The sequence below is a fragment of the Psittacula echo genome, assembly GCF_963264785.1.
Source record: "Psittacula echo genome assembly, chromosome: 3".
Lineage (NCBI taxonomy): Eukaryota > Metazoa > Chordata > Aves > Psittaciformes > Psittacidae > Psittacula > Psittacula echo.
In genome coordinates, this window is record NC_137736.1 from 319251 (window position 1) to 342907 (window position 23657).

Here is a 23657-nt window from a genome sequence, read left to right on the forward strand (position 1 = left end):
TGGAAAAGTTGCACTGCTTGACTATTTTTTCTTAAGGATTTGCTCTGAAAAGTATGGACCCATCTTCCCCTCTCCTCATACCCAACCCCCCCCCCACCCACCCCCTCCCACCCCCCCCCACCCCTCCCCCCCCCTCCCTCCCCCCTCCCTCTCCCCCACCCCCCTCCCCCCCCACCCCCCCCACCCCACCCCCCCCCCCTCCCCTCCCCCCCCCCTCCCACCCCCCTCCCCTCCCCCCCTCCCACCCCCCTCCCCTCCCCCCCCTCCCACCCCCCTCCCCCCCCTCCCCTCCCCCCCCACCCCCCTCCCCTCCCCCCACCCCCCCCTCCCCCACCCCCCTCCCCTCCCCCCCTCCCACCCCCCTCCCCCCACCCCCCTCCCCTCCCACCCCCCTCCCCCCACCCCCTCCCCTCCCACCCCCCTCCCCCTCCCCACCCCCCTCCCACCCCCCTCCCCTCCCCCCACCCCCCTCCCCTCCCACCTCCCCTCCCACCCCCCTCCCCTCCCCTCCCCACCCCCCTCCCCTCCCACCTCCCCTCCCACCCCCTCCACCCCCCTCCCCTCCCCCCCCTCCCCCCCTCCCCTCCCCACCCACCCCCCTCCCCTCCCACCCCCCTCCCCTCCCCCCTCCCACCCCCTCCCCTCCCCCCCTCCTCCCCCCCCTCCCCTCCCACCCCCCTCCCCTCCCCCCCCCCCCCCCCACTCCCCCTCCCCCCCCTGCACCCCCCTCTCCCATCCCACCCACCACCCTCCCCCACCCCCCCTCCCCTTCCCACCCCCCTCCCCTCCCCCCCACCCCTCCCCCTCCCTCCCACTACCCCTCTCCCCTCCACCCTCCCACCCTCCCTCCTGTCTCTCCCCACCCTCCCGTCCTACCCCCCCAACCCCCTTCCCATCCGCGTTCCCCCAGCCCCCCCTTTCTATCCCACACCCCCAAACCCTCCCACCTACCCTAACTCCTCCTACCCCTATGTTACCTATCTCTATTTACATGTCCCACCCCCCCAAACCCTCCCTCCTACCCTAACTCTTCCTACCCCTATGTTCCCATGTCTCTATGACTGCCACTAATGAAACCCAACCTAACACCTATGGCTCCCAAAGTACCACATATGATACCCAAGCTAACGCCTATGGTAATCAAAGTGTCACCTATGATATCCAACCTAACACCTATGGTTACCTAAGTGCCACCTATGATAGCCAAACTAACACCTATAGTATGCTAAGTACCACTTATGATATCCAACCTAACACCTAGGGTACCCAAAGCCCCACTTGTGATATCAAACCTAAAGTATTGTTCCCTAAGTATCACTTATGAGAGGCAACCTAACACCTATAGTATGCAAAGTGCCACCTATGATACCCACCTAACAACTACATTTCCCAAACTGCCACCTATGCTGCCCAACCTAACACCTATGGTACCCAAAGTGCCACCTATGATACCCAAATTAACACCTACGGTTCCCTAACTGTCAGCTATGGTGCCTAGCGTAACACCCATAGTCCCTAACTGCAACCTGTGATACCCACCTAACACCTGTGATTCCTTAAGTGCCACCTATGATGCCCAACCTAACACCTATGGTTCCCTAAGTGCCACCTATGACAGTCAACCTAACACCTACAGTATGCAAACTGCTCCCTATGGTACCCAACCTTACACCTATGGTCCCTAAATCCCACCTATGATACACAACCAAACATCTATGGTAACCTGAGTGCCATTTATGATACACAACCTAACACGTATATTATGCAAAGCGCCACCTACGGTTCCCTAAGTGCCACCTATGATGCCCAACATAACACCTACGGTCCCTAACTGCAACCTATGATACCCACCTAACACCTATGGTTCCCTAAGTGCCACCTATGATACCCAAAATAACACTTATGGTACCCAAAGTGCCACCTATGATGCCCAACCTAACACCTATAGTACGCAAAGTGCCACCCATAATACCCAACCTATGACCGACATTATGCAAAGTGCTCCCTATGGTACCCAACCTTACACCTATGGTCCCTAAATCCCACCTATGATACACAACCAAACATCTATGGTACCCTAAGTGCCACTTGTAATACGCAACCTAACACATATATTATGCAAAGTGCCACCTATGCTACCCAACCTAACACCTATGGTTCCCTAAGTGCCACCTATGATAGCCAACTTAACACCTATGATATCCAAATTAACACCTATGGTCCCTAAGTGCCACCTATGATACCCACCTAACACCTACACTTCCAAAAGTGCCACCTATGCTACCCAACCTAACACCTATGGTTCCCTAAGTGCCATCTATGATAGCCAACCTAATGCCTACTGTACCCCAAGTGCCACCGACGATACCCAAAGTAAAACTTATAGTACCCAAAGTGCCACCTATGACGCCCAACCTAACATCTATAGTATGCAAAGTGCCACCTATAATGCCCAACCTATCACCTACAGTATGCAAAGTGCTCCCTATGGTGGCCAACCTTACACCTATGGTCCCTAAAGCCCACCTCTGATACACAAGCAAACATCTATGGTATCCTAAGTGCCACTTATGATACGCAACCTAAAACGTATATTAAGCAAAGTGCCACCTATGCTACCCAACCTAACACCGATGGTTCCCTAAGTGCCACCTATGCTACCCAACCTAACACCTATGGTTCCCTAAGTGCCACCTATGCTACCCAACCTAACACCTATGGTTCCCTAAATGCCACCTATGATACCCTAATTAACACCTATAGTATGCAAAATGCCACCTATGATACCCACCTAGCACCTACACTTCCCAAAGTGCCACCTATGATACCCACCTAGCACCTACACATCCCAAAGTGCCACCTATGATTCCCACCTAACACCTACACTTCCAAAAGTGCCACCTATGCTACCCAACCTAACACCTATGGTTCCCTAAGTGCCACCTATGATAGCCAAATTAACACCTATGGTACCCCAAGTGCCACCTACGATACCCAAATTAAGACCTCTGGTTCCCTACGTGCCAGCTATGATGCCCAACATAACACCTATGGTCCCTAACTGCAAGCTATGATACCCACCTAACACCTATGATTCCCTTAGTGCCACCTATGATAGCCAACCTAACACCCATGGTACCCCAAGTGCCACCTACTACACCCGAATTAACACCTCTGGTTAGCACAGACAACACCCCCAGGACTTTATTAACCCCGCACCTCCCACAACCCCCCTCCATCACAGACAACACCCCCAGGGCTTTATTAACCCCGCACCTCCCATAGCCCCCCCCCCCCAGCACAGACAGCACCCCCACGACTTTATTCTCCCCCCCTTGGCCCCATACCCAACCCACACCAATCATAATGTCATGAAAAAGAGAATCAAAAGGTAATCAATCTGAATACAACTTGAATGAAAGTGAGCAAAAAGTAACTGAAACCCAAATACAAAGTGAATTAAACTGAAGAAATTCAATGAAAAGTGCATAAAAGTGATTATACATGATGAAAAACTGAAAAACACCCCAAAAGAGAATAAGAAATTTCATGGGGCATGAGTTGTGGGTCTTTAGGACACCACGGGGAAGTGGAGGGTGTCCCTGGGGTGCTACAGGTCGCCATAGGGCAGTGTGTGTGGGGTCACTCTGGGGTCTCTATGTGGCACTGGGGGTTGTTATGGGCACCTATGGGTCACTACAGGGTCTATATGGGTCTCTGTGGAGGGTCCGTGGGTTGCTGTCGGGTGTCTATCGGTTGCCGTACATCCCTATGGGATGTCTGTAGGGTGTACGGGACTCTACGGAGTGTCCATGAGTTTCTGTGGGTCGCTATGGGGCATCTAAAAAAAAAACCAACAAAAAAACCACCACCACCAAAAAAAGTTACTAAAAAGGACTACAAAGGAAATCAATCTGAAGAACAAAAATGAATGCACAGCAAATAAAGCTGACTAAAACTGCATCAAGTCAGTAAACAGCAAAGCAAAGTGAATAAAGCCATTAGAAAAAGTAAATTAAAAGTAAATAAAAGGCAATAAAAGTGAATAAGCCTGAATGAATCTCAAATAGAAGTGAACGAAATTTCCTAAAAATGAATGGAAGGAAATGAAAAACCTGGGGTACCTATGGGGGGCAGGTGGGTAGTGGGGGCCCTGTGGGGCACCGTGGTGGTTGATGATGATGTCATCCCAGTCCTGGTGACATCACACCACCATAAGTCATAAGGGTTGTCACGGGACCACGGGCAGGTGGCCATGGGCTATGTATGGGTTGCTCTGGGTGTCTATAGGTCACTAAGTGGTGTCTGTGGGTCTCTGTGTCCACGGTTTGCTGAGAGTTGCTGTGGGGTGTCTCTGGGACCCTATGGGATGTCCGTAGGGAGTCTATGAGCCTGGGGGGTCGCTATAGGGGATCTACTGGGGTCTATGGGATGTCCACGGGTTGCTCTGGGTCACCATGGGGTAACTGGGGGGGTGGGGGAGAAGTTACTAAAAGTGAGTAAATCAAATCAGAAGAAAACCGAACGAAAACTGAAAGAAAACTGAAGAAAAAAGACAATAAAATGTCAATAAAGTGATTAAAAAGGAAATAAAAGTTAATAAAAGTGAATAAATCTGAATGAAATGCAAAAAAAAGTAAATAAAAGTGAAAGTGCATCAAAGAGTCAACTGGTGTTGGGGTACTTATGGGGTGTGGGGGCCCTACGGGGTACTTCGGGGGCCCTACGGGGCTCGCTGTGTCGGGTGGGCCGCCTGTCCCCCGGGGAGTCCCTGCTGCTGGCCACGGAGGGCCAGGAATATCGGGAACGCCACCGGGATCAGCACCGGGAGCTGCTGCCTCAGGTGCTGCTGCAGCCCGGCACCCCAGGGTGCTCCTGGCCATCACCCACTGAGAGATTTTCCTGGGCCTCCGGGACGGATCCCGGATGACGGCAGTGACGACAGGAATGCTGGAGGTTCCCTGCTGAGCGCCACACACCATGGGGCTGCCGCTGCGGCGCAGGGAGCTGGTGCACGCCTTCGATGCGCAGAGGTTTCGGCAGGGTAAGAGTCAATCCAGCTTCATCCTGATCCATGGGCTCTTCCTCATCATCTCCATCTGCAGAAGTGCAGAAGTGCAGATATTATCAGCCCTTTCCTTGCTCGCGAGTAATCAAGCATCCATTTGCCTCCTCCCGACTCAGCCTCCGAGTGACCTGGACAAAACGCGTCTCTTACCGAGGCAACCCTTAGAACCCGCAGCGGCCTCTCCTCCGCGTGTCCGGTTTAGAGAGAAACCACGGCAAGGCAGACCGGGCATTTCTGGACATCCCTGGCAAACCCCAGGGCAAAGCCTGACCGCAACAAACAGATGAACTGCTAGGGAAGGGAAGGTAGAGAGGGGCCGCGCTTCAAACCACCGCCGGGCCAGCTCAGATTTAGAAATGCTTTTCCCAGGCCAGCAGAAACCTGCCTCTTAACCAAAGGGAGCAACGACACTTCCTTCGTCACACACTTTAAGCACTCAAAGTTACTGAGCACCTATCTCACTCGCTTCAGCTCCTGCAACTCCTTGACTGCTTCTTTCTCGTTTCCCTTCCATCACAAGCTTTCAAGTCCCAGGAAACATCAGCAGAGCCCTTTACGCCTCCCATCAGATTCCCAGCACACTGGTGTGCTGCTTCAGAAGCCTTCCCAGCCAGTAAGAAGGGCCCAAACTAATAATCCTTGTTATTTAGACAGAGCCACCCTTGCCTGGGATCTCTCCCAAACAGACTTCAGCAGGAGCATAAGCAACAACGTCTTCTCCAGATAGATTTGAGTCTCACCTAAACACGGGTATTTTCTACAGAAAGACACGCTTCGGATTCTTCATCTCTACCTGTAGACAAAGCTCACCCCAAATTTCTCAGTCGCTCCTGGGTAATACCCGACGGTAACTTGGCAATAAAGCAATTTTACAGGTTGCGTACGATGTACAAAAGCACGCAAACGTTCCTTACCGCCGGGCGATCCGGTTTCTGGTGCGCAGGGAGCAGATGGAAGGCATCCCAGCAGCCTTCCCCGGACTTCCTCTGGTCTTGCTCTGGATGATCGCATGCAGACAAGAGCGGGGACAAGGCTGAGGAAAAACAAACGAGAATTGACAAGGTCAGCCCAGCAAAAGCAGCACTGGAGTGCTCTGAGCCTGTTTGCTAATACAATCCAGCAGCAGCAGAGCTCTGCGAAACATCACGGAGCGCCAAAAAGATGCAACCGCTTGGGAGAAGGTGCTGGAACCCTGAAAAATGGCTTTAGGCATTTCTGTTCCCCCTGTTTGCCTTCGGACCCTTTGCTCACTGCCCGTGGAGGACTGGTGTCACCAGCACACTCTTTTCCCTGCAGCACAGATCAGCCGACGCCTGCGTAGCTGACTCAAACCTGAGGCCAGCAAGGACTATTTAGTGCTTACTGGTGGCAGCTGCCTTCCAAAGCAACACAGAGGAGGACCGAATAAAAACAGCAACCTGGAAAACGCAGAGCAGCGGGGGAAAATCCCTGTTCTTCGTGGCTCCAGGTGGGGAAACTGAGGCACGGACCCCTGAAATGTGTTCGGAGAAGCGCTAAGGGGAGAAGCGGAGGGCTCGAAACAGACCCGGCGCAGGGCTTTACAAGGACACGACCTGAACCTGCCTTCGATCTCCAGACCTCGCTGGGCCACCTCAAACCCCACCTGCGCACCGCCTCTCCGGCGCCCTCTCTCGGGCTTCCCGGAACACTGCGCACGGAGCGCGAGGCTCCGGCCCCCGCTCCCGCAGCCGGGGGGCCGGGACGCAAAGCTGCCGCTGGCCATCCCCTGCCCGCGGTTGCTCCTCAGGCTGGTGGCACCGCTCCGGATGCCTCCACGCGTAGGGGATGCCCAGCACCAGCTTTGCGTAGCGGCTCCTCAACTGTGGGAGCAGGGCCCGGACACTTGCACTCCCTGCGCTGTGACTGAGAATACTCGAGAGCCCTCGACACAAGGGCAGGGAAAAAAACAGAGAGCAGAGCACGGCCGGACCCCTGCCGCGGTGGAGCTGCTCCTGCGATCCCCAGCTGGAGAGAATGGGCAACAACCAGCAGGCACGCTGCTGCCTTCACCGAGCCGCTGACACTGAAAACGTGACTCCTGCTGCCACCTCCTTGTCACTGCTCCACTTTGGGTCTCCTAGCGGTAACGCTTTCAGCTCACAGCCCAATACAGAACACGAGTGGTAAAAAGCAGCCTCAAAGCTCTGCTCCCAGTGAAGAAAACAACCAGACCCCAATAACAAAAACAACAAAACGCACCAAAAAGGGACCTTAAAAGACCGGAACACCTCCTATAAATGAAACACCTCCGAAAAGAAAGCCTTACAGAAACGCTTGTTCATGCACACACTGGGAAACCTGGACACGTCCCGGAGCTCTTCACTCAGCTGATTCCATCGCAGCAAACATCAAAACTCAGCAGCACAAAGCACCACAAGACTCCAAAGCGACAAAAGACAAAACAAACCCCAACAAACTCACCCAGCTGAAGCCCAAGAGCTGAATGAGCTCCTCCCTGCAGCACTCTGCCTTTATACCCCAGGCAGCACCCACAGCCCCTCCCTCAATGCCCAGGGGCGGGGCGGGGGCAAACCACCACCTGGGATAAAAGAGGTAGGATGGGCAGCGCTTGGCTTTTGGGCTGGTGTCTGTAGCCCAGAGGGGGTCCGAGAGAGAAAAGGGTTCTTCAATAGAGCAAACCCCGGCGTGCTTGCTCCAGGAGCACATCCCCGCTCCAGGATGCCCGAGAGCAGGCACTCGAGAAGCCGTGCGCGGACGGAGCTTTAGGTGGCAAAGCGAGCGCAGGAGCTGTGTGTGTGTAGGTGATGCCTGCGAGGGAAACGCTGTTGGGTTTCCAGAAACACAAAAACTGCTCCGGGGAGCGCTCCCCGGAGGATGGAAAATGGGCGGGGAGCAGCGGTTTCGGAGCCCGTTGCCTGGGCAGCCCCGAAGAATTGAGCTTGTGCTGCCACCATGTGTTCTAACGTCGGTACTGCAGGTGGTGGGGAACGGGAGAGCGAAGCGGCTCCGGGCGCCGCTCGCTGCTGCCATCATGTGTCGGAATCTCGGTGCTGATGGGAGGGGGGCGCCGCGCTATGGCCCCGGGCACCTCCCGCTGCTCCCATTCTCTGTCGAAAATGCAGCACTGCAGTGGGTGGGGATGGGGGAAAGCGGCTGGGAGCCGCTTTCCGGTGCTACCGAGCGCCCAAAACGCGGCCCGGGAAGCGGGGAAACAGAAGTATGGCGGCGGGAGAGGAACGCTGCTGCCATCTTGTGGCCAATATTCGGTACTGCAGGCGGTGCAGAAATGCAGCTGCCCGTGTGGCGCCGAACCAATCAGAGCGGAGGGAGGGCCGGGCTACGAGTAATTGACAGGCTCAACTGCCAATGGGGAGTGAGCGGGGCGGGGCCACGGCGGACCGGAAGCGGGGGCGGGAATACGAGTGACTGACAGACGCCTCAGCCAATGGGGAGCAAGCGGGGCGGGGCCACGGCTTGCGGAAGCGGGGGTGGGGCTTGGGGTGACTGACAGCTGCCTCAGCCAATGGGGAGCGAGCGGGGTCACGGCGGGCCGGAAGCGGGGGCGGGGCTGGGTGAGTGACAGCCTCCTCAGCCAATGGGGAGCGAGCGGGGCGGGGCCACGGCGGGGCGGAAGCGGGGGCGGGGCTAGTTATGACTGACAGCCGCCTCAGCCAATGGGAAGCGAGGGGTGCCTGAAAGCTGTTTCCGGTGCCACACTGCCGCTCCTCCGCCTGCAGTGCAGTGTTTTCGCACATGATGGCAGCCGCTACCGTAGCACTGAGGCAATCCTTTGCTTCCCCCCCGTCTGTACAAAATGCAGTACCATGATGGCAGCACCGATCAGCTCCCGGCGCCACACCGAAGCCCCTCCCATCCCCACCCCCTGCAGTTCCGTGCCCCTCCCGCATTACCTGCAGTACCGATGTTCGGACACAGGGTGGCAGCAGCGAGCGCTGCCCGGCGTCACTCCGTGCCCCTCCCGCTTTACGTGCAGTACCGATTGTTGGACACAGGGTGGCAGCACACGCTCACTTTTCGGTACCGAAGAGGCAACGGGCTGAGAGCAACGGCCGCTCCCAGCCCAGTTTACAGCCTCCGGGGACACCAACTGCTGCCTGGGGACTTGAAGACTGCACTATTGGGGCTGGGGCTAGGTTGCTAAGGGAACTTTTACTGGCGATTCGTTCAGGCTTGTTCACTTTTATCACTTTGTATTTGCTTTGTCGGAAATTATCAGCGCATTCTTCTCTTTTGCTTTTTATTCTCTTGATACATTTTTATTCATTCACTTTTTCTTTCATGTTTTTTTCAGCTGTCTTTGCTTTTTAATCTCTTTTAGTAACTTTTTTTTTAGGCGTCCCATACCTAAAAATACATAAGAAATGGGCAAAAACGGGTTAGAAAAGGAAAAAAAAATGGTTCAAAACACATTACAAATGGTCAAAAGCAGAATAGAAATGACTTAAAACAGGTAAGAAGTGGGCAAAAATGGCTTAGAAGTAGCCAAAAAAGGCTTCAACTGGCACAGAAATGGGAAAAAACAGTTAAAAATAACCAAAATGCCTTAAAATGGGTTGGAAACGGGCAAAACAGGGGTAGAAGTGGCCAAAAATGGCTCAAAACGGGTTAGAATTGCCGAAAATGGGTCTGAAGTGGCAAAAAATTGGTTTGAAATGGTGATGTTTTAGAAAGAGCCAAACCAGGCTTAAAATGGGTTAGAAGTGGGCGAAAAAGGTTTAAAATTGCAAAACATTTGGTTAAAAATGGACAAAACTGCTTTAGAAATGGCCGATATGGCTTAGAACGGGTGAGAATTGAGCAAAAAAGGGTTACAAAGGGACCCTTAAAATGAGAAATGGTCAAAAATGGGTTAGAAGAAGACAAAAATAGCCTAAAATGGGTTAGAAATGGGAAAAATGGGTTTGAAGTGGCTATAGATGCCTTAAAACAAGACAGAAATGGAAAAAAATGATTTTAATAATAGACAAAAATGGCTTTTAAGGGGTTAGAAATGGCAAAGAGTTTAGAAATAGCCCGTAAGAGCTTAAAACGCATTACAAGTGGGCAAAACTGGGTTTGAAATAGCCAAAAAAGGTTTAAAATGGGTAAGAAATGGGCAACAACTGGTTAGAAGTTGCAAAAAATGGCATAAAATGGGTTAGGTCAAAATTCGGTTAGAAATGGCCAAAACTGGTTTAGAAATTGGAAAAAAGAAGTTTAAAATGGGTTAGAAATAGCCAAAAATGGCATAAAACTGGCAAGAAATGAGAAAAATGGGATAGAAATGGCCATAAATAGCTCCTTTGCTCCTTCCTTCCTTTATTCGCCTCCTTCCTTGCTTCGCTTCTTCCCCTCCCTCCTCCCTTCTTCCTCTCCTTCCCCTCCCCTCCTTCGCTCTGAATGGGAGTGAATACAAGAGCAGAGGTTCTAAGACAATCTCATGGGAGAGAAGGTAAGAAGACAATTGAATATGGGGAAGAGAATACATGGGAACAGAATCTAAAAGATTATTGGAGAAGAGCATCTGGGGAAGAGAAGATCAGGGAACGGAAGAGAATCTAAGATTAGAGAACTGAAGAGCATCCAGGAAGAGAATATAGGGGGAGAGAACAGCATTGAATAGAAGAGAATCTAAGATTAGAAGAGTACAGAAGAGAACCTAAAAGCAGCCAAGAGAAAAAACTGAAGAGCATACAGGAAAAGGGAAATCAAGAGAATCTAAGAAAAGGAAATGGAAGAGACTATAAAAGTATATAAGCAAATAGAAGAGAAGGGAATCTAAGAGAAGAATATGGAAATAAATACAGAAAAGAGACAGGAAGAAGTGAAAAATAAGAAAATGTAGGAGAAGGGAAGAGACTATGAAAAAGGAAAATAAAAGGGGGAAGAGACTCTAGGAGAGCATAAGAGAAGGGAAAAGAATGTAAGAGAAAGGAATATATGAGAATGTAAGAGAATCTAAGATAAGGGAAGAGAATGTAAGAGAAGAGAATTTAAAAGAGAAGGTCATCTAAGAGAAGAGAATAGTAGAGAACAGAAGGGAAGAGACTAGAAGAGACTAAGAGAATAGAGGACAACAGAAGAGAGTACAGGAGAGCGGAATAGAAGAAAATGCAAAAGGACAGAGGAGAAGGGAGTATAAGAGAACAGAGATTAGAAAAGACTAAGAGAATATAACAGAATCTAAGAAAACAGAACCGGAAGGGAAGAGACTGTAAGAAAATGGAAGAGACTAAGAGAACATAGGAGAATAGAAAGGAGTACAAGAGACAGGAAGGGAAGAGAGAAAGACGGGAAGGGAAGGGACCAGAAGAGAATGTTAAGAGAAGACAAAACAAGAATGTGCTCCTGGCCTGATAACATCTTTATTTTCTCAGGACAACTATTGAATTGCATTAAAAGCAGGAATCTTTAAATATATATGGTCTTGTCTGTCACGGAGCTTCAAACCTTTGCAGCAGTCAGCAAGCTGTGAGAGGCAGCTGCACCAAGGGAATCCTTTCTCTGAGGCAAGCAGCTGAGCAGTGATCTGTTATAGCCACCCGTCAATGCTCGCTGTGCAGGGACACTAATGCCATGAACGCGATAAGCTTTGGCAGGAGCCACCCAACAGGAGGGGATGCTGCTGTGTGCACGGAAGGCAGAGGCAAATCCCCAAAGCGCTTGCTGGGGGTGCACTAAGTAGCAATTACAGGAGTTTGCCATTCCCATCCCCAGCGGCCTTACCTCCTCCTCCCATGCCACTTGGCCACGCTTCAGGGCAGCACCCGATGGGTGGACCTTGCCCCTGTACGGCTGGGTTCATCGGCACACTGCGTGCTAGGCAGCACGCGTCACCCGCGGGGCTCTGGGATCACCAGGGGGCGGCAAAGGCAGCAGTAGAGAGGGATCCCTTGGAAATGTGCTGTCTGCCTGCAGGCACCGCTCTGTTATGGTCTCTTCTTGAAATCGGGGGCTAAACACGCATCTCTGTCCCTGCGAGAGGTGCCCGGGGCTGCCGGGAAAGCCAATCTGTGGCATAGGCTGTGTGTGTTCTGGTCTGTAAGCCCCCCAGCAGCTACGGTACAGTGGAAGTCTTGTCACTGAACAATGTTGAGCAGATAATACCCTTTAGTGAACTAGAAACCCGCACTAATGCTGCATGCCTGGCAGGCTAGGAAAGGTAGAAACATTTGGGCTTACACATATGGAAGCCGTGGCTCGTCCTGCTGTGGTTCAAGTGTCATTGCTCTTATAGGTAAATGGAAAAGCAGCCTCGGGCCTCCTGCTGGGCTCAGGGGTCCATCGGCAGCACCAGAGGAGCTTTGCTTTCAAGAGGTGATACTTGCTATGCTGAGAAGTGACCAGTTCCCATCGGTTGAAACAAAAGTGAATTTCCCCAGAGCTGGGTGTTACTCGCATCGGTACTGGTACGTGGGGTAGCAAACAGTGAATGTGAACCACATGCTGAGCAGACCTCAGCATTTCCAATCAGCCAGTTTCCTCTCCCTGGCTGCATTAAAGTATGTTCCCCCAGATGACTTTAACCTCATGTCAGCAAAGCACTTCAGCTCAAGGTACCAAAGACAAGCTTCAGCAAGGGCACAATCCCACCAGACACACCAAAGAGTGTGAGGACGAGAAGCCCTTCCATAAGGAAGAAGGATAATTGTGGCTTTGGGGGTTTAAAGAGACCCTCAGCAGCTGTAGGGAAACGCCTGCAGTCACTGGGGTTCTAATCCTAGGATCACAGAACGGTTTTGGTTGGAAGGAACCTTTAAAGGTCATCCAGTCCAACCTCCCCTGCAATGAGCAGGGACATCCTCGACTAGATCGGGGTGCTCAGAACCACATCCAGCCTGGCCCTGAAAGTCTCCAGGGACGGTGCATCCACCACCTCTCGGGGCAACCTGTGTCAGTGCTTTACCACCCTCACTACAGAAAAATACCGGTGCTGACCTGCACTTCCTGGTCCTCCCTCCCTCCAGCCCTTGCCTGCTCCTCAGCAGTGCAGCTCCTCTGCTGCAGAGCTGGGATCCCTCTCAGGAAAATCAACTCTTAGCCCTGAAACTGCCCCCCCGAGTCTCTGCCCACACAAGCAGATCAGGATGGCAAAGCTTTGTCCATCTGTGTACATCACCTAGACAGAAACCATCATAAACAAGGACAACACACTGCGAGCACTGCAGTGCACTCCCAGGGGCTTGGGAAGACTGCACGGGTACTAATTCAACAAAGACAATACCAAGAGCTGTAAACTCTGCTGGTAGTACCCAAATGTCAAGAGTAAACCGGGGACCTGCATTGTTACAACATCCAACAGGACAGTTAGAAACACAGTGGTCATTCCCAAAAGAGCTGCTGCAAAACAGCCTGCAAGCCAATCAATTGCTCTTTAGGCAAAAAGCAATGCAATGATCTCAAATCAGGAAAGCAAATCAAGCTGAGAATTCCTGTGACAATGTTTTCCATTACATGAATGTAATTGACTGGAAGGGAAAAACCTTTTGAATTAAGCACGTAAACAAGTTGAACAAAATCATTTCTTCCTTGTTCAAGCAGAGGAGGTGGTTTTGCTCTCATTTACTGGCCCCAGGTACTTCTATATGAGGATCTAGATCTGTCCAGCTGTTAAAGTGTCACTCTGCATTTATGGCAATGTAAGAGGAAACAAATTCCTGCATCCAGGTCTTGGGCCCCAACTCAAGAGGGATGTGGAGCTGCTCAAGTGAGCCACAGGAAACCATGGCCATGCTGCGAGGGCTGGAGCAGCTCTGCTCTGGAGCCAGGCTGAGAGAGCTGGGCTGGGTCAGCCTGGAGAAGAGAAGGCTCCTGAAGGGGAGACCTTAGAGCAGCTCCAGTGCCTAAAGGGGCTGCAGGAAACCTGGAGAGGGGCTTGGGACAAGGGCCTGAAGGGACAGGCCAAGGGGGAACGGCTTTAACCTGCCAGAGGGGAGTTTGAGATGAGCTCTTAGGCAGAAGCTCTTCCCTGTGAGGGTGCTGAGGCGCTGGCACAGGGTGCCCAGGCAAGCTGTGGCTGCCCCATCCCTGGCAGTGTTCAAGGTGGACACAGGGCCTTGGAGCAAGCTGCTCTAGCGTGAGGTGTCCCTGCCCGCCCGTGGCAGGGGTTGGAACTGGATGAGCTTCAAGGTCCCTTCCAACATGAACCATTCCAAGATTCTACAAAATGCAGAAATGGGGAGGATAACTACAGGCAAATTACAGACCAATTGGTGAAAGCAGAGGGCAGATGGATTTCCTCTCTTGGCAAGGTCAGAGGAGCACGTGCTACCATCACCAGACATACCTCCACTCTCCTCTGGCGCTTCCCATTAGCAGAAACCTTTCTTTTCCTTTTGGTCTTGCCGCTGAAAGAAAGAGGTTAAAAAAATCTTCTGGAGCTCTTGAAAGGGTCTGTGCTGGCACACACGATGTCCACACGAGCGCACGCTGCTCTGAAACAAAAGGGTTCTTGTATTTACCGAAGAACAAAAAGTGGGGTTTTCTTCAGCTCAGGAAACCTCTGACGTGAGTCCGCAGCATCCACACCGATGAGGCTGACAGGCTGGTGTGCAGCCTAAAAAGCACGCCCAATCGGTGTGCAGGTCGTGTGTAAAACTCGTTCAAAACAGACACCCTCCTATATGGCATCATACAAGCAGGGTACTGCGGCAGCTGTCCCTTTAATAAACGGCTTATTTCACAAACCTATCTATCCTTACGTCACCTTTACATTCCTCCTCCTTGTGCGTAACAAACATAAATTGGTAAGAAGTTAAGCTTTGATTTTGGAATTTTAATAAAGCTGAAGACACCCAAAGGATTGCACAGCAAAGTGACATTTCAAATGGGTAATGCAGGAAAGAGACGTTCATGGTTGAGGGGTGGGAAGGCAAAAACCCAAACCAAGGTTAAGAGTGTTTTTATCTCGCTGCCATGGAAAAGGTGGCACCTTCAAAGGTCACCCAGGCTGTCTCATGAAATTTTGTAGCATCCCACGTAGCTGTTCCCCCTGTTTCACACCACAACCAAAACGGCAGACGGAGGCAACGGGCACGAAACGAAACACAGGACAGGAAAGTCCATTTAAACATTAAGAGAAAATGTTTACCCGCAAGGTGATCACTGGAACAGGCTGCCCAAAGGACTTGTAGAGATCTCCTTGGAGATGTTCAAGACCAGAGGGCACAAGGCACCAGAGTCTGAGCAAGGGGTGGGAGTAAACATCAAGAAGTCCCTTCCAACCTCAGCCACTCGGTGAACAAGGCAGGATGATGGCCTTGGGCTGTCAGTCAGAAGTCCCTCACAGCATCAGCCTCTGTTTGGGAAACACAGTCGCACCTACCACAGGCAAACAGCTCCCACAGCTTTTCTCTGGGGCTCTCCTCACGCGTCTCTTCTGGCCTTAAACGCCTACAGTGACCCTCCCATCCCTCTTCCGTGCTGGACCCAAACAGCTACTGCAGTGTTCCACATAAACACGCTTCCCTGCCCTCCTCCACCGCAGCACCTCACAACTGCCAGACGGCATCTGAGGGGCTTATCAGCGTGTGGTGCAGAGACACTGGATGCAGTCCCACCTTACTCACTGATTACACCGGTAACAACGGTTACAGCATGGCTGGGTAGGGAAAGAGCAACTGATGTCACCCGCCCACACTTGTCCCACAAGTATGGTACCTCACGCTGTCCCACACGACAGCTAGACTGGAGAGGCAAGGCTCTGACAGACGGACCACTCGTTGGACAAGGAATGGGCTGGTTGGTCCCACTCGGGTCCTCTCCTCTGCACGGCCTTCCTGACCAGCTGGGCTGCAGCACTTCCTCTGCCTGATGCCACTGGGTGCCTCCTGGGACAGGGACACCTGGGACCTGTCTGCATCCTGCTATCTTTCACTCACCACACCAGTGCCTGCATGCTCTCACCACTGAGCTCTAGCCAGCAGCTTCTTTCCTCTCACAGCTCACAAAGCCAGGAGAACACCCATCCTCTTGTTTTATGAGCAGTCAACTGCCAGTAGCATCACTGCAATCAAGTGTTTCAGCTGGACAGGTACTAAGAGTGAACAGGCGGTGAGACAATTGCCCACCAGCTGTGTTGCACGCTGATCATCAACACCAATTATATAGCCTACCCCTGAGCCCTTCAGGGCCTAGAGCTCTCTCTTATCCCCTCTATTTCTGTCAATGCAGGGTACAAAAAGTGAGGCCTTCTGCCACCCATGCGAGATACCAAGGCCTCGGTTCACTTGCCAGCCTGAAGCCTCTGCTCAAATGGGAACGCAGGCTGCAGCCCTGCCACTGGCCCCATTGTGGCCATCTCCAGCTCCATCCCTGCCCCGGGCACCCAACCCATCTTAAGAGGCCACTTCGGTCCAGCAGCCTCCGTCTGAGCAGGGTTGGGGAGACTTTCTTCAGCCTAGAGAGAGGCTACACTCTGTGCCAAGGTGCTTGGGGCGCCCACCTCCCTGCCCAGAGCTCTGCAAGCACAACTCAATCCAGCAGTCAGCGGGAGGGCCCTGCACGAGACGGTCTAATCCCGGGTATCACATCTTCCAGCTTGCTTAGCTTAGGTTTCAGCACAGCTGCTGAGCACCACTGCTAGCCACCAAACACACCGGTTTAGGAAGTGCTGAGTGATGAGGTGCTAGACCTCAGTGGAAAGTTCTGCCACCATTTACTTAGCCAGCAGATCGACAATGAAGACCAAATGGGGATAAAATCTCCTACGCAGGAGGAGGAAGTGCCAGAGAAACCCGTAAGTACCAGCAAGCTGTTGGTGCTGGGCCCCAGCCCTGTACATGTAGCCTGTGCCCATCCTGCAGCCCCACAGGCTGGCCCTGCTCCTCCTGGCCAGGATGGATGGCTGCACAGCCCCCACATGTCCTGCCTCTGCTGACACCCACTGCTGATTCTGTGGCCCTGAACTCCTAAGCTCCTGTGCTGTCCTTAATGGTTTCATCCGCCAGAGTCACCCTTCACCCCTCCGGTACCTGCCCACTTCTGAGCTCCCCACACAAGGAAAGAAGAGGATTTTATGTGCAAGGGGTCTGGTGCCTCCGCTTTTTCATGGCATCCTGCTGGGAAAACCACTGGATGTTGGCCACCACAGTGCTACTGTGGCACCCACAGTACCTTCAGCCTCTGCCTTGCTTTTCTTCCTCCAAGCTCTGTTAAGGATCTGGAAGAAGCCTGATACTTGGTGAGCTGCTGGAGGAAACAAGCCCACCCTGGCCTTCCATGGAGGAGAACGGCAACTGCCGAGTTCTCCCCAGTCTATGACGGGGGGAAAGCAGGACATATGCAACAGTGCTGTTGACCTTGTCCACTGAGCCCCAGACCATTCCTGGGCCTCCAGCAGCAGCAAGATGCTGTTTTACAACCATCTCCATCCTTTTCTCACAGCTGCACGGTGCTGCCTAGCTCCTCTGATGCTGCAGCCACATCTGCCTGACGCAGTTAATGAGTATAACAATGTGGTAGCTTCAGCCTTTGATGTAAGCTATTTCCCTACTGCTACTTACTGTAGTTCAGAGAGGTTTTCCTCAGGTGACAGCCAACGGCTTCCTTCCAGGGTGCAGGCAGCGAGCAGCAAGCCTCTGTTGGGAAACCCAGAGCTGAGCACACAAGAACTGAAGTGAGCTCTGTGCAGGAGTCACGTTAGTGCCTGTCAGTGCCTAAGACACTTACATAGCCCTCAGCAACTGAGTTATTTGGGTCTTTATCGGTCAGTGAAGTCTGATTTTGCAGCAAGTGCTCTCACCAGCTGACCACAAGGAGGTTTCAGTTGCTTGCAGAGGCAAATAACTGCTTAACCAGGCCTGTTCAGTCATGGTGCTCCTTCCTAAATCTCGGAAAGCTGTAGGGTGTCACCATCAGTCTCCTGGTGGAATGGCAAAAAAACAGACTTCAGATTCAAAGGTTAAATTCCTTCCAAAGTGCATTTAGATGCAAGCAGAAATTCAGTGACGTATACACAGAATCACCAGTTCAGAGAACTGTTCCTTCTGCAGGCCACACACAGCCACTGTGCGCAGGATGGGGTCTGAGAAAAGCTGGTTTTTATCAGCCCGTGAACTCACACTCTTCACATAACCAATTCCTTGCAGAACAGCCTGCAGCCAGTGTGACGCAGGCTCAGTAGCTACTACATACATCTGACGGACCTCGCAGGGTGGCAGAATGCCTGCCCTGAGCAGGAGCCATCTCATGCAGCCCTTAATGGCAAGTTCCTTGTTTTGCACTGGTGGTCCCTCTTTCAGGTGCGTCTGTCTGCTTTACATCCACAGAATCGAACTCTCTCCTGGAATGCATGGGCTTAAAATCATGTTAACGCTTGCACCCCCCACTGCCCTCACAAGGAGTGGACAGCTACATGCCTCACTCACCCACTTAGGGTTTCAAGCATGCCTTTGGGATGCAGGAACTCAGATGCATCTCTCTTCCTCAGCTTTGAGCAGGAGTTCCAGGTTCGCAAGGCAGTCCAAAGGCTCAGAAACCTGCCCAGTTAGAGCCAGAGCATGAGCATGTCCATCAAGTGAGATCTGCTATGCCCCTCCAGGCCTTCACACCACTCCTCTGTCTCCCAGGCCAGCAGACCTGGTAGAAGAGCTTTTGCTCATGGGTTGTGCTGGGCTTTAGGTTTGGTTGCTGCAATCCCTGCCTAGCTCATAACCAAGCTAAGGGTAATCTTACCTCATTTGCACAGCCTGGCTTAAGGAATCCCATTGTCACGGGATGCCCTCACTGTCTATAGGGGTTCTTCTCACTGCTATTCCACCCCTCCATTCAAGATGCCACTATTTAATCAAGACTGTCTGCCGTGTCCTATTGCAAGTGTACTTGGAGATATTTACACCTAAACTGAGTAAATATAAAGAAAGCTTGACAAAGGCTGCATCCCAGTTAGAGGCTGACTGAGAAGGCCAGCTTCGGAGACTCAAATTCACATTTCTGATGGGCAAAGTAAATAGTTACTTAAATACCTTGTTTTCTATGGCATATGCATCTATCAAGAGGTCGGAGGAAAGTCTTACCACGTCTTTTCCTATTTCAGGTCTCCTAACAACACACAACTTCTGCACAACAGGACAAGGAATGTGTCCAACAACTGCAGTATCACAAGTCTGGAGCTTTACCACCATGTTCGTCTCTTTGAACTTGCTCTGTATAACGTCGTTTTCTTTTTTGGAGCTCCTTTTTTAATGCCCTTGCCCTCTGGGTGTTCTTCTGCAAGATAAAGAAGTGGACAGAAACAAGGGTGTATGTAATCACCTTAGTCTTTGCAGACTGCTTTGTCATCTGCACCTTGCCTTTCATGGCTTACTTGCTCTGGAATAAGTCAGCCCAAGATGAACTCGGCCAGTTTACAGAGACAACGTATTTCATCATCATGTTAGTGAGTATCTACGTAATTACATTTATCTCCATTGACCGATACGTTGCTATAAAACACCCCTTGAAAGCCAGGGCCTTCAGGTCTCCATCAAAGGCAGCCATTCTCTGTGGGTTTCTGAGATAATCGGTGCCATTGCACAGATTTGGCAGACCCAATCCACCCTCTGCTTCCAGAAGGGTACCGCCGTGCCTGCTGCTCTGAGCCTGCTCTCCATGTGCTTCATTTTTATTCTTCCGTTAGCAATCTTGACTTTTTGCTCCACAGAAGCGATCGGGAGCCTCAAAAGATGCCTGAACACCAATTCACCAGAGGAGACATCAATCCAGAAAGCTGCTCTCATTATTTATACAAATCTGATTGTATTTCTAGTATGTTTTCTGCCAGCCTTCTTTGGGTTACCTGCCAGGTTCATAATGGAGAGCGTTGGAGCTATCTGTTTCATGCTCCACGTTATGAAGAACATCTCCTCCATGACAAGCTGTGGTGCCACATCTATCTGCTGCCTGGATAGTGTCTGCAACTACTTTGTGACCAAGGAGTCAAACCCCCAAAACAGCAAACGCCCCTCCAAAAACCATCTCTGCAACATCAGGATAAGACACATCCTCAGTGTTATTGGGATAACTGTTGCTCTTTCTCTCTGGAGAGATCACAGAGTCATAGAATAGTTTGGGTTGGAAAGGACCTTCAAAGCTCCTCTAGCCCACCATCCCAGCCAGCAGATCAAGTCACGACACAAACAAGGTGTTGCACAGTGTAGGTGTTAAGAGCCACCACTGCTGCTGAAGTTTGAGCCAAAGGAAATGGGACCTTCTCCAGTACTTGCAATCATCGTAGGTACAGGCGTACCTGCTAAAAAGGGGCAACCCTCTCCAAAAGGCCTGGTATTAACATGAATTTTGTCCTTCTGTCCTCAGTGACTTGACTCCAGCTTTGACTATGGTCTTAGATCACTGGATCGCAGCTTCAAGAGGGAGAGCCATGTTGGATGGAGAATAGATGCTAACGCCATTGTCTCCACCATGCACTTATTTGTACATAACATGCAATTAAACATAGGAAACTGATCACCCATACAGCAATACACAAATCCACTTCAGGTACTGCTATATAGATGGTCACTTAAAACCAAGAAAAAACCCATGCACTACAACGCCAAGCCTAATACCTCTGTGCTGCTCACACCAAACCATACACTGGGAGTTTCCTGATTGTCCCAGGAGATGACAGTCCTGTTTGGAAACATCCTGAAGGCCTAAGCACCCTTTGATTTGCCTATCCCACAGTGCCCTTAGTCATCATCCTTGTAGCATGTGTGGGTAAACGCCTTCCCAAATCTTCACTCGCGAAGCCAAGCCATCTATCAATCAAGCAATATAATTGCAAAGCTTGCAGCTATTACCAGGACACAGCTATTGCTGTGCATGGAGGAAAGACACTGGCCTGAGACTATTGCCCCATTCCTGCCCTTTAACACTCCTATCAGCTTCTGCCAACACCCTGGCATTTGTGAGACTAAAATCATTGCGGGTATAAATAAAGCCGTTACTGCATGGAAAAGCAGACCCCGCAAAGCATTTTAGACCCCAGAAGAGAACTTTTTCCTTGTGCCTATCAAGTATAAATCTGTCAAGATCTGATCTTCCTCCCTGGATCCCAGACCACGCACCAATGTCAATGGCTGGCTTTCCAACTGCAAATCTCCTCCGTAATACCTGCGCTTGCTGACTACGCACCGGGTATCCTCCAGCCCCACAGGGAAGTGACAACAGAGCAGCTCAAAACAGTTAAGCCACAAATGGAAATCCTGGGGCACTAGAAGGAAGTGCCCCATAGAGTCAGCACGGGAAACATTACAGAGTTGTTGAAATGCATGCGATAGCTGTATCTCCTTTGGCTCCATGGTCCCTGACTCTGAGTGTCTTCCGACTTGTAAATACCTAAAATATTCTTCCAGGGAATGCAAATCCATATTCTGCTCCTTTAAACCTACAGACAACTAACTTTCTTGGTGACACCTTACAAACGGCTCCCTGAAAGTGTCCTGTCACCTTCTGGTGTCTGCAGGCCACACGCTGAAACCACTGTCTAGGCACCAGCCAAACAACATATGAAACAATCATCCCCATCACAGAAAACACTCCTCATCCCAACAGCAGATCTAACTGCTTTGTGTCAACGCCTCGGCACAGGACCCAGCACAAGGGAAGCTCAGCAGAAAAATGGATGAAACCATTCAGGTCATTCAGTTGATCATTTACGTCCCAGTTTGTATTATTTAATACTCTGACATTAATGGTCTTTCACTGCAAGCAGAGCGCACGTGACCAACTTCATCACAGCACACGGTGCTCGGTCCTCCTTCTGTCTTTTAAAGTCTCTTTTCAAAGAGAGCAAAAGAAACCAGACACAAATTGTGCCTGAACTTAAAAATCATCCATTGCTTAAGGAGGTGCGTGAGTGTTGTCACCCTTGTAGCTGTCAGCTACTATCCTTGGAGAGCAAGGGGCTTAGGGTCCCTGTTAGCCCATTCTCCGTTATGGTGTGCTGTCAATGCTCGTGACAGGCATCACTTACGTGTGCAGGCAAGAGGTGTTCAGCAAGGAAGACGTCTTCTGCTTTCAGAAATCGCACACAGGGCCTTCAGAAACGCTCTTTCCTGTAGGATCCCCTTCTGGGCTTCTGCATCTCACCGGTTACAACGAATGCCTGTTCCAAACAGATCATCATGAAAACGTTCGCTACTTTGAAGAGAGATGAAGGTTGAGCCATATCAACCTGTTCTCCTACTGTTAACCCAGAAAGCAAACTACTTACTTCTTCTGCAACCCCTGTCACTGTTCACGGTTTCTGCCTGTTGACATGGGGCACCTTGTCCAATTCCCAGGGAGCTCCAATGAAGTTCTCTCCTCTGAAATACAAAACAGCAACGCGTTTGTGACTGTGGCCTCCTCGACAGGCCTCGTAGGATGGCAAATAAAAACTGCTGTTGAGATACCATTTGCTACTGGTTTATAGCCAAAGCATTTCAGAGCAATTTCTTCTTCCCCAAGCGCAGAGTTTTCCAATCCAGGAGGGATCACAGACAAGGCACCCTATCAAATAAACTAAACAGCTTCCATGATTTCAGCCCAGCCAGCAGCTAAGCACCACACAGCCGCCCGTTTACTCCCTGGCGATGCCCAAACCGCTGCAAACGTGCTAGAACATTTGTAGTTGGCATTCCTACACGTAGCCAAGCTTGCTGCATACAGAGCTGTATGGAGTGAGCGTTTGTCTCTTGCAGGAAGCAAACTGAGGCCTCCCACTGTTCGTGTTCTACATTAAAAACATTAAGTGCTTCTTTTTCTCATTGTAAAATAGAAATTTCCTGACTTCACAACCCCAGTCATCACGAAGGAATGGTTTTTGTGGTTTGCACTGACTGCTAGGAAAAAAAAAAGGAAGCATTTTTAGCGAGAGGGAATAAAGCTATTTCACAGTATTATATATATAAATAAATATTCATTCATCGCCATTATACATCAGAGTCCTCTATTATTAATGCACAACTTATACCAGAGATTGTGAAAAGAGACTTAGCTAACGTGATATAAAAGCTGCCTTACAACAGGCTACTTACAGCGTAACCCAAAGATGAGCAAGGAACTTCCCGATTACCTGAAGATACAGACACTACCTGGGACAAACACGATTATCTGCATAACATGCCAAGTTATGATGATGTTAATGGGGGGTTTCTGACACCTGTCTTCAGCCAGAGCAAAACCTCAGCTCCATGAGCACTCCCAGTAAATGGAACAGCACCTTTGCCACAACAAACCACGGAACCCGGCCCACAACAAACTAGCAGTCATCACTCAGCTTGTCCAGCTGTGTCCTGAAAACCACCCTATTGCTTTGTCACAGCTTTCAGTAAGGATGAAGAACCCAAAAAGTCCAGAAGTTTAAAGGAATCGGCACATGAAATCTCACACCAGCAACAAGGCTTTTAAATAAGCCAGACAAAATAGGGTCGGGGGCAAAGACCACCAAACAGAGCCCCTGCTCTTCGCATGGGTGCTGGTTCCCAGTACTGCCTCCACACTACCCTGATGGAGAGCTGCCAGCAAGGACGTGAGAAAACAGCACACGTCACCTGCACCGTGCCACAAGGTGACAGCGCTCACAGGGCTGAGACAGGCTCAGAACTGCTGGGGCAGGGGAAAACACCAAGGGAGCATCACTGGT

The 23657-nt window shown here is 51.0% G+C and overlaps 2 protein-coding genes across 2 annotated transcripts; one reads left to right on the forward strand and one right to left on the reverse strand.

Annotated features, from left to right (window-relative positions):
- Positions 1-3459: 3459 nt before the first annotated feature.
- On the reverse strand, positions 3460-15269 carry LOC308218300 (uncharacterized protein). The gene is made up of 4 exons (XM_080612215.1): positions 15141-15269; positions 14337-14479; positions 5983-6101; positions 3460-5099 (listed from the first exon to the last, which is right to left on the reverse strand). Exons 2-4 carry the CDS (start codon positions 14360-14362, stop codon positions 4840-4842), a joined length of 405 nt encoding a protein of 134 aa, XP_080468341.1. The 5' UTR covers positions 14363-14479; positions 15141-15269; the 3' UTR covers positions 3460-4839.
- Positions 15270-15646: 377 nt separating this feature from the next.
- On the forward strand, positions 15647-22848 carry LOC308218499 (G-protein coupled receptor 35-like; the record flags this gene model as incomplete). Its single annotated transcript, XM_080612676.1, is given in 7 exon segments — positions 15647-15654; positions 16223-16232; positions 16656-16787; positions 19003-19224; positions 19227-19542; positions 19545-21969; positions 22387-22848. Coding segments are annotated over 6 exon segments (1239 nt in total). The 3' UTR covers positions 20096-21969; positions 22387-22848.
- Between the last annotated feature and the right edge of the window lie 809 nt (positions 22849-23657).

What these genes read in the sequence shown, in the direction of transcription:
- LOC308218300 (XM_080612215.1), bottom strand. Translation starts at nt 14,362, where the DNA reads ATGGGAAGCGCCAGAGGAGAGTGGAG. An exon ending in AGCGCCAGAGGAGAGTGGAG is followed by an intron (nt 6,102 to 14,336) that starts GTATGTCTGGTG and finishes GTTTTTCCTCAG; the next exon opens with CCTTGTCCCCGCTCTTGTCT. An exon ending in AGAAACCGGATCGCCCGGCG is followed by an intron (nt 5,100 to 5,982) that starts GTAAGGAACGTT and finishes GCACTTCTGCAG; the next exon opens with ATGGAGATGATGAGGAAGAG.